We start from the raw sequence: 13,603 nt of genomic DNA on the forward strand, positions 1-13,603 counted from the left end.
AGATTATGGTGTTTTTTGAGGTTATGGCGGAACTCCGACCCGATGGGGTTTAATGGACCTCGGATTCGGATTCAGCGACCCCAAAAACATATAATAAACATGGTCTGATCTCCAGGCCAAAGAAATTTTTTTTTTTTGTGTGGCTGTGTAATTTATAAATATAATTTATAAAAATAAGATACCAACATTTTTGCAATATTGTATGAACTTACTGGTTTTAAGTAAGTTCTACAACAACTTAAAACGCACCTGCGCTAACCAATTCTGCGCGTTGAACTGGGGAGCTATTTGCGGCGGAGGTGGCGGCCACACGGCTGTATCTAAGTGAGGTGCTGTTTGTGAATGACTATTTGTATTGACGTTGAGCTGACGCAACAGAGACTTTATTGGATTGTCTTCTTGCGTTGACGTTGGAGCTGGAGCGATATTCGGTTGCTGCACAGTGGGTAAATTTTGTATACCGCCCATTTGTTGAATCAGTTGCTGTATAGGATCTACCGTAGCCGGATGTGCCGACGCGGTTGTGTGCGGATTTGTTGGTAAGCGAGTCTCGGGTTGCGTCTTCGCCTGTAGAGTATATACCGTCATCCCAATGTAAACTGAAACGTTTGCAAGTTCGAAAAATAAATACATAATAATAATAAATTACCTGCATCTGAGTGAAAAGTTGTATAACGGGATTAGTTGGTTGAGAGACGATATGAGGCACAAATGGATTCGTCGCTATAGGTACTTCTGGAATTTCCGGCATTCCATCTTGTATGACATATTGTATCAGTTGATTCTGCTCGACAGGACTCAGTGTCGCCCAATGCTCCGACTGAGACAACTTTGCTATCGCTGATGTTCTTGCTTGCCTCACGAGCAACTGATTGTGAAGCACCATTTGCTGATATTGCAGCAACAATAGCGGATCCTCCATTCCCGTCTTCGGTAAAGCACCAGTGGTTAATCCGGCTGGCACAGTGTTAGGAACAGGTGGAATCACCTGCTCGGTTAACTGCGAATAATAAAAAAAAAAATAAATAAATAAATAAAGATAATTCGATGTTGTTGCGTAAAAATGTGTTCAATATTCGTCATATATATACGTTACTCATATCATGCAACATATTATAAAAATACACAATATATAAAAATAAAAATATTTACTTTTAACGGAGGTATCGGTGGACCAGGCGAGAAGGGGACTCTACCACACATTTTTATCAGATCACCAAGAGTAGCATATCGTTCGTCGCAACTTCGTCTCACCAACAATGCCGTGCTGAAATAACCAGCTTTGCACCACTCGGCCATTTCGCTAGCTAAAAACGGTCCTTGAACTTCACCCTGTGGATCACGATAATACCACTTTTCCTGACTACCTGTCGCGGAAACTCCGGAAGGTTGGTTGCCAATTGGAGGCGGAACACTGTTTACAGATGTTTTTTCTTTATGACTTTCCTCATCTGCCATTAATTTGTCTATCTCTTCCTCCATTCGTCCGTCCAGATCGTCATCTGTTTTTTGCCTGCTGCTGGCGGCAACCGAATTATGTACAGAAGTCGACAGATCCGGAGGAATTTGTCGATTAGTGGTAGCATTTATTTGTGTGCCCGGCTCCGTTGTAACTTCCGTTTTAACTTTTAACGTTTGCACGTTAAAAGTCTCTTTCTCTTTGTGACTGCCGCTCGGAGGTTCGTCAGGTTTTTCTTTGATTTCGATCGTGTCCGCAGTCGCGGATCCGATAGTCTTTTTCTGCGTGAGATCCGTAGATGTCATTAAGCTTTTTGTCGGAATAGTTTCTGTCAATGAAACTGTAGCTGGTTTGACGGACGGTGAATCGCATCTACCCTCTTTTCCAGAATCATCTTTATTCTCGAGAGGATCCAATGGCTTCAACCGTTCCTTACCTAATGTACCGGCTATTGTATTACTCGTCTGACGATTTGATGACGACGGGACGGAACCCGTTCCAAAAGCTAATGGTTTACTATTAGATTTTACTACGTTAGAAGCACTTCCTTCCGATACGCGTCGAGTTCTACCCGATTGGGAAGCGCCCGCCACACCGTCCTCATCATCGTCTGAATATAATCCATGAAATGCGCCCGAAGAGTCGAAACTGCCACCGCTCTCAGTTGGATTCTCCGTAGCCCTGAAATGTCACATTCGATATTCATTAATTCTACCTCCTGAGTTCATCGTACGTTCATTTTGATAATTCTGTAAAGACCATTTCTCATTGGCTATATAGCATCCGCAGACAAGAGTTTAAGTCAATTTTAAATACAAGACTTGACCGTGAACAATGGCAATATACAAGAAAATAACCAACCATAAATTACTAAATTAATGGAATATTAATATTTACCATTCAGGAAGATTGTCATGGTTATCGTGATGATTTGATTCCCAAGTACGAGCAGTACGAGGCGGTGGTGGATGGTGACCTGAATCGTGAGAGGATCTATGACTTGCCCGATGCTCCCATCTTCCAGGTCCACCTCTACCTTCCTCGTTTTCACCCTCGTTTCGGTCAATCCTGTCTCGATCCATACTGCCACTCTCGCGCCAGCTACTTCTTCCTGATAGATATAAATATAATCGTTTTGTTACGTATAAATATAAATCAAAATCACTGAAAGACAAATAGTGCACATTTACCCCACTTGCGCCAACCGTCATCGTCTTCTCCACGATGACGCCTCCAATTACTCTCCATCAGCGAACTACCACTACCAGTTCCGCGACTGAGCTCTTTTCTCGGACTAGTTGAGCCGTTCCATTCCCCTGGATCTGTAGCGCCGTTCCTTTCTGACCAGCCCCGTTCACTCTGAGATCTATCAAAGGGCCTGTTTCTTACCTGCAAGTGAAATATTTTTAACTTTTTAACATGTTCTAAAAAAAAGAAATTAAAACAAAAACTTAGCAAATTTTCTTTTAAAGATATAAAGAGAATTACGTCTATAGAATATACCTGAAATGATTGGCCCTCTGTTCGTATACCATCGCCAGAATCATCAAAGCCAACTCCTCGTGAATAATGGGACGAATACAAGCCCCCTCTTCCAGGTCTACCACGTCCTCCACGATCAACACTACTACCTCTGCCACGGCCACCTATATTTGATATCCCTCCGTTCCACATACGCTGAAAAGTGTATGCGTATTTAATAACTTTATATCTTACAAAACAATAAAAGTATTTTGCTTCAAAAATAAAAATGGTCGCAAGTTGCGTATCCCTATATAAAAGTTTTTCAAAATTATAAATTATTTGAAAATGTCTGTGTACCGTTTCATCCTCTGTCATTTGTATAAGAGCCAATGGAAGTTGAGTTTTCTCCACATACAATGCCGCAAAAGTTGTTAATAATTCTGGCGGTTTGTTATTTCGATCAAATAGGGCCAACATTTCTTCCCGACCGTATCTATGCTCTGCCAATTGATATCTCGGAGTACTCAAAGTGGTAGTCCCCCCGCCACTACCACTAGCAGTATTGCAACTGTCTCCAGACAAATTGCGCAACCTGTTTGTGTGTGTGTGCGTGTGCATCAGTATAAATGTTACCATTTAAGATACTAATAAAAACTGAATTTATAAATAATAATTTTCGCAACCGCAGATTTGCGAAAACAATCTATGAGTCTCGATTATATACAGCAGTAGATCGCACGTACCATTCTGGACCAAATTTCATGGAATCCGTCATGATGCACTCTTAATCTCCTGAGGAAAAATATAATATAAGATCAATAAAAATTCGTTGAATAACAATATATATAAAATCTTTATCAAAATTAATTATGTCATACAGATCAAGAGAGATTAAAAGATATCTGAGAGATTGAAAGATATCTAAGAATACTGAACATCTGTGCAACATGGATTTCAAGTATTTTTAGATATCGAACAATATTTGCGAAACAAAAGAAGTACTCGCCAATTCAAATCATCTAGTTGAATAAGAATGAATCAAAGATTAAAAATTGAAACGTTAGTACGGAACAACTATTCCCCGCGAGATCATAAATAAATAAGAAACTTGACCTTTTCTCGATGAAAGAGACTTATCATCTGTTAACACATCTGCGAATACAAAATATGACACAACATGGAGAAAACATTTGGTTTTATCTCGAGAGAATCGCAAGTGAGATATTCGCACAAAGCTGTACCTGTTGCTCGGTGAAAAAAATCGCGCGATCGGCGATTTCGGTCCGATAAAATCCGGACAAGCGCGAAGTTTATTATATGTAATATATCTCGCACACGACAAAGCTCAACAACAAGAAGAATTTACTAAACGGCAACATAACAGACAGAAGTGAAGCAATTGTACGTACTCAGTTCATCAGGAGGATTTTCGAGACTTTCGCGATTCAATCACGACCGTGAATCGAGAAAGCACGAATTGCATCCCGCGTCTCGAATGCGCGCAATCGTGCGATAGCATATGCGTTTTACGTTCACACAAGACATGGGTCTTGTGTGGGATCGTGCAAGCAGAAGTGATTGTCGCGAGCCAAGGTGGCAACATTAACCCAACTTTTTTTGCTGGCGAACGTCGAAAAGAAGATTGGCGATACGACGCGTTCACGTATATCACGACCCGTTGCGAGACAATCGCCGTTCAATCAGCGCAAGCGACAGTCTAAGCGATGAAACCATACCTGACAAATACCTTTGATAAGCTTCGAAAGTTTTAGAAGTGATACAACACACCAATATGGCTGATGGGTTTTTTTGGAATGGAGCGCATGCGAAGGCTCCGTAGGTGGCAGGCTTGGAAGAAAGACGCGAAAAATCACTAGGAATCACACAGCGCTGTCAAATGCACTAATATCCGGAAACGAAGCGGTTGATTAAAAAAAAAAAAAAAAAAAAAGGGCCTAGTGATTCTAAAATTAGATGCGTGCGCGCCCACAAAAAGACCTTGAGGAATTTGGAGAAATATATATTATATGCGCACGTGTGTGTAATTTGTGAAAAAAAATTCTGTACAGAGTTGCGTGAAGATTGTACAGTATATTCCAAATACATTTAAGAACTTTTTCAATTCGAAACAATTCGAGTGTTAAGTATAATATACAATATATATAGATTAGTTCTGCTGTGTATAAAAATTTATAATCGATGATAGTTTTAAATTTTTTTTTTTATTACGAGTGCACTTTGGACTTTGATATTTTGTTCTTCGTTGTGTAAACACAACATGATATATATATATATATATATACTTACATATAAATAATTATTAATCATTTGTTTTCTTGAGATCTTGACTGGTAAGAGCTATCGCATATGCAAAAAAAAAAGTCGACAAAATAAATTGGTATATAAATGATCTAAAGGTGTAGTCGAAATAAATAAAATAGTCTCTCGCACAGCAGAGATAATTTGATATGTTAAGTATCGGTGCAAAATACCTTATTACACAAGCGATAATTATATACACAGATAACTTTCCAAAACTACTGAAAATTCTTCTATATATAAGTAAGAGCGCGTTGACAGATAAATCCAAATACATAAGAAAATTTGTTATCTGAAAATTATGCCAACACAAAAGAACACTCAAACAAGTCTTGAAATACTTCTGTGTACATGTACATTCACACAAAAAAATTTTAAATATCTGAGCAACAATTCATTAGTAATTTCGAAAAAATTTACACATTATTTGATATATAAATTTTTCGAGTTGAATTCAACTTTATCAATGCAATGGATATCTACTGATAAAGTTAAATTGACTCAAAGAAGACCAAGACGAAATGATTTCTCATTTTGCCATTATTATAAAAGATATTGCCTAATAAAACTCAATCTCTAACTCGAATGCCCCAGATACTGGTCCTTCGAATACCAACTGTCGGTCTTGCGATCGAGCTATACAGGAACTTGTTGATTTCGAGATCGCGACAGGTTGCCTGAAATGATTTGAGTACCGCATCCGACATTAAACCAAAAACGTCTAAATACAATAAACACTGCATGTGAGCCAATCTCATGTACGCGGATTGTGGAATGCAGTAACAACGGCTCAGCGACAAATGCTCCAATTTCGAGAAATTCAATAAACTAGGAACAGCTTGCATTGTAAGCATGGCGCAATCACTCAAGTCTAATTCTATAATATCCGGACACCTGTTTGACAAGTCTTTCACGTCTGAAAATAAAAAAACCAAAGGCATGTCAGAACCGAAAAAATATGTCCAGCCGATAAATAAAAAAAAAAAAAAAAACGTTCATTGATCCACTTACTATCATCAATCAGCGTTTTCCTGTAACCCGCTAGGTTCAAACGTGTAATGGTCGGTGTCAACGTTCGACAAAGCAACGTCATACAATCGTTGTCCAAGGAACACCATGACATATTGAGTGAGTTCAAGCTGAAACACAAATTCATTGATTGTTTTGAAATTGAAATGTGACAGATTAAATCTGTATATATATAAAATACATTTTTATTTTTATTTTTAATACTTTTACCATTTAAGCTTCATCAAATCCGCAATACAGTCACTGTCCATATTTTCACACATTGTTAGATTTAAAACTTCTAACTCGGTGTTTTGACTAATAGCTCTACAGCAGTCTCTGTTTAGTACGCACTTTTCCAGTGACAATTTCTTCAGATATTTACACTTGGACAGTAACGTCGCTAAACCAGTCGGGGATATAACTGCCATCGACAGATCTAAATATTGTAATTTACTGACGTAAGAATCACTAAGAACTTCACTGCCTTCACAGAAGACAGGATCCGCGATCTCTGCTTGTGCCAGTCTTAGAATTTGCAATCCTCTCGGCAATATGTGCCCTAATGTGCCTTTGCTTAAAACTTTGCTGCTCAAATCTAATCTAGTCCATAACACTTCGTCACGAGCTATTTGACACCATCGTTTGCACACCAACATGGAATTTACCTGTGTGCAAAATAAATATATTTTATATGAGTAGTAATTCAGCACATATTATAAGTAAAATAATTTGAAATAAAAATTGTTACGACACACACAGACGCTGTCATTATTCTTACCAAGTATTTCTTAGGTAGCCATTTTAATATCATCAAAATTATTTCATCTGATAATTTGTTAAATTTATCTTCACCTTCGACAGAGGGCTTTCTTCTTCTAAATAAATAAAAGTTGTCTATATCTAGAGCACTCTTATCAACAGAGTTATCCATTTTCTTTTTAGTTGAACTCGCTTTTGATTCCCCAAAATTATCAGGTTCCACTCTCGAGGAATAACCGGATTCATTACCAAATACGGTTAAATCATCCGAATCATGTTGTATTCTGCAAGAAACACACAATTACAAGTAACAAACAAAAACAATCAACAGGTTCAAAATTTCTACACAAACACTTTGCAATTTGTTATACATACCTGTCTGTGTTTTCACAGCTCGTGTAAACCTCTTCTTGATACTCGAAAACAGGCTCATTCAACAACAATCTCTTATTATTATCTAAACTCGTAGGTAAAATTGGGCAGTCTTCAGACTGTAATGTTTTTATACTTTCAGAGTTTGATATTTCATCTTCCAACATACCAACTCCCATATCTTGTAGAATTTCATCATTTTCCACAAAACTTGTATTCCCCGAATACAACCATTTTGTGCCACTTTGACTATCACTATTGAGTGTGCTGCTTAGACTGTTATAGTAGTCATCGCTCAAGCGTAATCGTTTACTATAAACATTTTTCACATACATTAATATGTTAGAAAATATTGTGCCTTTTTATTTACATGTGAGTGATTGCACATAAACAAAACGCATCATCCATGTGTAAATATAATAAGCGACAGTCTCATTTATTCAATAACGTTAATACATGTTTTATTAATACATGTTAAATACAAATGTACGTTCTTAACTACAAACACAATTGTAACAAATAAACATCTACATTTAATTATAAAAAACTATAAAAAATATATAATCATATTATTGTACAAATGAAATTTATAAACACAAAGTGTAAAATCCATCACCTTCAGAGAAACAAAGAAAAATTTGTTTGCTACGTGCGTGTATGTGTGCGTGTGTGTGACTTCTGTTGTTTACTTAAAAGGCATGCGTTGCTTCGAACGTAAAGGATATATGAACGTATACTTCAAAATTACTCACGCAAAGTCTGAACTACACACTCGTGAATCTCGACAAAAAAATTATTTTCGGACGGAATTTTACTTATATTTAACGCTTGTGAGAACAACCAAAAAAGTCTGCGAGAGCAAAAGCGCGGTAATTTGCTCTCGCTCGCGATCGACAAATCGCGTGTATCAGAGGGTGTTTTCCAGCAAGACGTACACAGACACGGGTGCTTTCTGGTACTGTGGGTGCTTTCCATCGAGACACCCGTGTAACACAGCGTCCACTGGTGTGAGTGAGACACTGACATGCTCTTTCTCAAACTAATGGACACTGCATTACATCGTGTTTTGATGGAAAAACACCCTGTGTAACACACACAGTGTCGCCTGTGTGTAGGTAGCTGGAAAGCACCCAGAATATTTCCTCCCCAAGATTGCAAACGAAGCAGATGACCGAGTGTTGTAATTTTTACGCGTGCAACGTAAGTCTTCGTAAAGTACAAAAAAACTTCCAAACGTCTTTCTTTTCATCGGAAGAGAGAGAAAGAATACAAAAAATATAAACACACTTGAGAGAGATGTTTAACCTTATCTTACCTGCTAGAACAATAAATGGGCGTGTGCACCTGCATATTATATCTACCTTCCCCCATTTCGTCCGGAGCAACAGGTACGCAAAAGAAATATTCACATGCAACGCCATGTAACAACAACGTGTGTGTGCTAGAGAAAAAATTGCCTCACCTCTCGGGTGGCGAGAGTTCTCCGGATTTCGACAAACGGTCTTCTTTGTGATGCCGCGTGCACTCGACCACACCGGAATTCATCTCTGACGGTACGTGATCCGACTCGGATTTTCGTTTTTGTTTTTTTTTTTTGTCACGTTAATCGTTTTAACCTCACTAAATATCACCGAGTATTTTTACTAAGCTCGCAGCCACTGCCTTCGTCGCCGGTTCGTACGCTTACAAAACAAATTGGCGCCAAGCGGCGCGGCGAACCGTCGTGATCTCACGACGGTACAATGAACTGACCACCGATTGGTCGGGAACGCGATTTATCCGAGTGAGGGGAAAAACGCGCGCAACACGCTTAAGTTACTGTATATTTTCGCGTTCTATCGATACTCTTGTACATACTGTATATCGAGATCGCGGCAGTGCCGGCAACTCGAAGAAACGCGTACGTATTCTCGAAACATCTCGAACCGTCAGCGCGCCGTCATCGATCATATTGATCGACAGATCTCTCCAGAGAATCATACGATCGATGACGCGCAACTCCAAACCTCGGTTGAGGAGGAAATGTGTTTCGACCGAGGATTCTAGTTCTCTTCGTATCTACAAAACACTGAATCTCTCGTCCTTCGTCTCTCACGCAGCTTATTTCCCGCACGAAGAATCACGATCTAAGTCTTCTTGAACTACGTAAGTTTGACATAAGATTAATTTCTAAGTTTGAAAAGATTGTATTTTTTTTTTTTTTTTTTATAGATTTTATTACGCGAATTCTTCATTGCGTCTATGCTACAATTGTTGTACATGTTATCTGTGTCATCGTAGCGATTGTTTGATAACAGAAAAGTGATCGAAACAATTTTTTGAGAACACATCCGTGTTTTTTTTTTTTTATTTTTCGTACGTATCAAAACAATCTTGTTGATTTAATAAGCGCGCATACAATACGCGTTCACTGTTTAAGACCTTTCAGCTTTCGATCCTCGGCGTAAATTTTCATCTGAAAGCTCACCAAGTCCGACGTTCTTTTGTGGAAGTCGAATCGGTTCTTCGGATGTACTCCTTTGTCGTGCCACCAACCGTACCTGAAAAGCCGTTGAAAAGCAATTGAACCAGCGAAATATCGAACGGTATGTGATTATTTCCTTACACATACGGGAAAACAGTTTTGCCATCAAGAATTTGCTTAAACCTGCTGTATTTTTCTCACCGGTTTGGATATCGCGTAAAATCCAAATCATCTGTTGCTTATTTCAGCAAAAAAATTGTTTTCCGTGTGGCAATCACGAAATTGATAAGCAAATTTAAGCGATATTGTGAAGCGAAAATTACGTGTGACTAGTCAGCAATGGCCATTGGTACAGATCCCTCGGATTTCTATCCCGCTCCGTGGCGATTTTCTCGTCGCTCGCGTTTTCCGCATTCCGCGCGAATTCTCTCGAATAGAATTTTGGCGTGACAACATTCACTGAAATTTATAGATTTATATTACGTCTATCGTATTACTTGACTATATACCAAGATGAACATACCGCAAATTACGAATAAATGTTGAAACAAAAGTTATCTATACAAAACAAAAGTTATCTATAAGTGTGTATTTTTTTTTAATAACTTTGTCGCGTTCATCGATTTGACTCCGATTTTAGGGGCCGTGGGAGAACGCATTAAAAAAAACTTTCGCATTACACACATATCTTTGTATGTATACCATTTGTTTTCGACGCATCGGATCGTCCGATCTGCTGACTTTGCGAAAAACACAACTTGAACGGCGGCCTCTCCGATTTCCTCGACGTTTCGTGCGAATCGGTTTGCTGATCGGACATTATTTCGCGGATACGATCAAGTTTCCGACCCTTTGTATCCGTCTTGTTGCGTCAAGAGTACTCGACTGACAATATCTCTGCCTTGAAGATCAAAGTGCCATGTGTCGCGAGGACGTTTCCGCGCGACATTCGGTTTACCGTGTATTTGATCAATACCTGCGCGAAATACGTTGTCCAAAATAAACGAACGTAGGTAGGTGGACAACAAACGTGTCGCGCGAAAATTCGCGTTTCTGCGATTTTTTCAATGCAGTTTCCTCTAAAAAAAAAATGCCAAAATTCCTTAAACAAGAACTTATATAAAAAAAACAAAATCGCATATCTAATGAGGAAAAAACCAATCGCATTTCTTCGTTTGAAGACAGTCTTAATGTGTTTCGGGAGCAATAACTAGACCCGGTTCGAGATATTTTTTTTCTATATTTATCTTTCTTTATTCTTTTTCCCCAGTAAGTGTGTTTCATTCATATATTCCAATAAAGTATATATGACTCTAATAATAATTAACCTGTTTATCCTCTTTGACCATGGCTATTTTCGTTTTCCTCTTACCGACCTTAACCGCCTCTATTTCTTATTTAAAGATCATCAGCGCGTTAATCTCATTGTGCTCGTGTCTCTTGAAACGCCTCTCTCGATAAATTGAGATTCTTGGGAAAAAAAAAAAAGAGACGGCAGGTTTCTACCTTTCGGAAAACGAAAACTTTTCGTTCTTTCTCTCTTCCCTTTTCGAATCGAAGTTCGAATTTTCAAGTTTTGGTTTTATTCGCAACTCTCTCTCTCTCTCTCTCTCTCTCTCTCTCTCTCTCTCTCTCTCTCCCTCTCTCTCTCTCTCTCGCACAATTGTGTATCATTCAGTATTCTCATATACATATCGCGCGCTCAATCTTCTCTCGTGTACAATATACAAAAAAGTTACATTTAATAAAATTGTCGACACGGATTTCATCGACAATCGGTTTTCACTGACTCACGTTACCAATGTAACATATAATTTTGATGACGAACAAATTTCTAAGGAACTTCACATTTTCGATAAAATTGATTAATTTTGTCTTTTCAATTTCGATCGAGTTGTTTTTTTTTTTGTGACGTCGGCAAAAAACATTTGTCGACGAAAACTCGGTCGACCCTGTGTATTTTTAACGCGACGCGAAGAACATTCCTCCTCAAAATCCTCTTGTGTGTGTATCCTCTCGCAATTATATTATATTATATGGCATTTTACAGCCACGTTATACACGTAATTGTTAATCTGTACAAATTGTGATCTGAACAAATTCATGTTTCTGAAAAAAAAAAAAAAAAATTCTGTTTACTCCGACCACCGTTTGTCTCGGGGATGTATCACGAATGCTTCTCCAGGTTGTCAATTGATTTTAACATCATCATATCGTCGAAGAGAGAGAACGCGACCGCGTTTTACAGAGACGGAGTCAGTTTGTTCTAACTTCGTCCGATATGGGAGCGAAGAGACGCTACTGTAAAAAATGTCACTGCACACGATGTGTCGTACATATGTATGTAGTATGTTCCACTCACGATATCATGATCTTTTTGTTTCGCAATCAAAGAAGTGTACGCGGAGAGATTTAACATTTTACATCTCTTTTCATTTACTCTCTCTTTTTCTTTCTCTCTTTCTTTCTCTCTCTCTCTCTCTCTCTCTCTCTCTCTCTCTCACTCTTTCTTCTTCATAGAATAGTCTCAAGATATCTCAACAACGGATCTTGGTTAAATCCCGAAAAATCGTTCAACTGCAATTAAACATCGCAAAAGGTCAACAAGGTAGAGATTCTTACGCGATTTGTTGCTGGTTGATTATTATTATTATAATAATAATACAGGACGAATTTTTCTTTTTTTTTTCTCCTTAAGACTTTGTATTTAATTAATCACTCACAAAAGGGAGGCATCGCACGAGTTCTTATAGAAAAATACTCGAGATCTTTTTTCAAGGATACCGAACAAAGATACAAAAGCTTTTCGATTGTTTTCTTTTTTTTTTCTATAAAAAGCATGTTGCAATCGGCAGTGCTTTTTTCGGAACAAGAGGTGTAATTCGATTCTTTTTTTTTTCATTTTTTTTTATATTTTTTTAGCGTTCGTTATCATCGACCGACCTCGATTGTTTTTTTGACCAGATTGTTTCTGCGTAGTATCCTCAAAACAAATGTGCAATATTTTTCTATAAGATATAATTCTCTCTCTCTGATCAGAAAATATTCTTCTAGTGTTTAACCGAGAGTGTTTTCGTTGTCGATCGAGGTTCGGGTAAAACGCGACCCCGTTTTTATCTTAGCGGAGGCGAGAAGATGACAAATCAATATCATTTCCTTGCAAATAACGATGTGCAAATCGACCGCATGATGAATTTTATACATTTAGAAAAAGAGAAGATTCTCACTTCTATAAAAAGTATTCTCGATAAGAGATCTATTGAAAGATTTTAGCCAATTGAAAATACGGGACAGAAATGTGAAGAATTTGACAGTTTCGGAACATCGAGATTTCAGTGTATCCCGGTCGCCTTCGCTAATGTGTTATAGAGTTTAAAAAGTGTAAAACACAGGTGCTACTAGTTATCAGAATAGTCATTTTGAGAAAAAAAATATCGTTACTCTTCGCGCGAACGATTGATATATTTCTCGCGCGTGATACTTTTTTTTCTCAAAATAATCGCAATAACCAGCAAAGATTTTTACACTCTTTTTTTTTCTCTCTCTCTCTCTCTCTCTCTCGTTACGACACCCTGTTACATCTGACACAAAATTCATTTGCGATTTGTACTTCTGTGTGTGCACTTGTGACCGACTTGAACGTCGACGCGCAAGGACGGCGTGTTTATGCGTATATATGCGCACACACACACGCACATACGTGAAATTACGAAAGAGAAAATTACGGAAAAAAATCGCGGATCAGAAAAAGAAAA

General features: G+C 38.1%; 3 protein-coding genes across 10 annotated transcripts in view; all 3 read right to left on the bottom strand.

Annotated features, from left to right (window-relative positions):
- Positions 1-4,817, bottom strand: part of LOC109855368 (PERQ amino acid-rich with GYF domain-containing protein CG11148) — an 8,024-nt gene extending 3,207 nt beyond the window's left edge. For 4 of the 6 annotated variants that reach the window (XM_020429566.1, XM_020429564.1, XM_020429565.1 and 1 more), the window contains exons 1-9: positions 4,660-4,817; positions 3,667-3,715; positions 3,281-3,515; positions 2,963-3,136; positions 2,650-2,848; positions 2,357-2,570; positions 1,153-2,140; positions 650-1,000; positions 250-567 (exon numbers count right to left, since the gene is read on the bottom strand). In XM_020429566.1, coding sequence (XP_020285155.1) covers positions 250-567; positions 650-1,000; positions 1,153-2,140; positions 2,357-2,570; positions 2,650-2,848; positions 2,963-3,136; positions 3,281-3,515; positions 3,667-3,698 — 2,511 coding nt within the window. In that variant the 5' untranslated portion in view covers positions 3,699-3,715; positions 4,660-4,817. The other 2 variants (XM_020429562.1, XM_020429563.1) reach the window with 2 other exon arrangements.
- Positions 4,818-5,191: 374 nt separating this feature from the next.
- LOC109855325 (S-phase kinase-associated protein 2) lies at positions 5,192-9,112 on the bottom strand. Of its 3 annotated transcripts, none has more exons than XM_020429464.1 (6): positions 8,847-9,112; positions 7,388-7,696; positions 7,032-7,296; positions 6,482-6,918; positions 6,254-6,381; positions 5,192-6,158 (listed from the first exon to the last, which is right to left on the bottom strand). In XM_020429464.1, exons 1-6 carry the CDS (start codon positions 8,927-8,929, stop codon positions 5,812-5,814), a joined length of 1,569 nt encoding a protein of 522 aa, XP_020285053.1. In that variant the 5' UTR covers positions 8,930-9,112; the 3' UTR covers positions 5,192-5,811. The 3 variants fall into 3 exon arrangements, with proteins under 3 accessions (XP_020285053.1, XP_020285054.1, XP_020285055.1); XM_020429465.1 differs by lacking the exon at positions 8,847-9,112 and adding an exon at positions 8,700-8,839; XM_020429466.1 differs by lacking the exon at positions 8,847-9,112 and adding an exon at positions 8,137-8,680.
- Positions 9,113-9,791: 679 nt separating this feature from the next.
- LOC109855308 lies at positions 9,792-10,718 on the bottom strand. Its single transcript, XM_020429426.1, has 3 exons — positions 10,551-10,718; positions 10,172-10,307; positions 9,792-9,924 (listed from the first exon to the last, which is right to left on the bottom strand). The coding sequence occupies exons 1-3, from the start codon at positions 10,666-10,668 to the stop codon at positions 9,792-9,794; spliced, it is 387 nt and encodes a 128-aa protein (XP_020285015.1). The 5' UTR covers positions 10,669-10,718.
- Positions 10,719-13,603: the final 2,885 nt, after the last annotated feature.

Source organism: Pseudomyrmex gracilis, unplaced genomic scaffold (assembly GCF_002006095.1).
Source record: "Pseudomyrmex gracilis isolate BER0280 unplaced genomic scaffold, ASM200609v1 scaffold_87, whole genome shotgun sequence".
NCBI lineage: Eukaryota > Metazoa > Arthropoda > Insecta > Hymenoptera > Formicidae > Pseudomyrmex > Pseudomyrmex gracilis.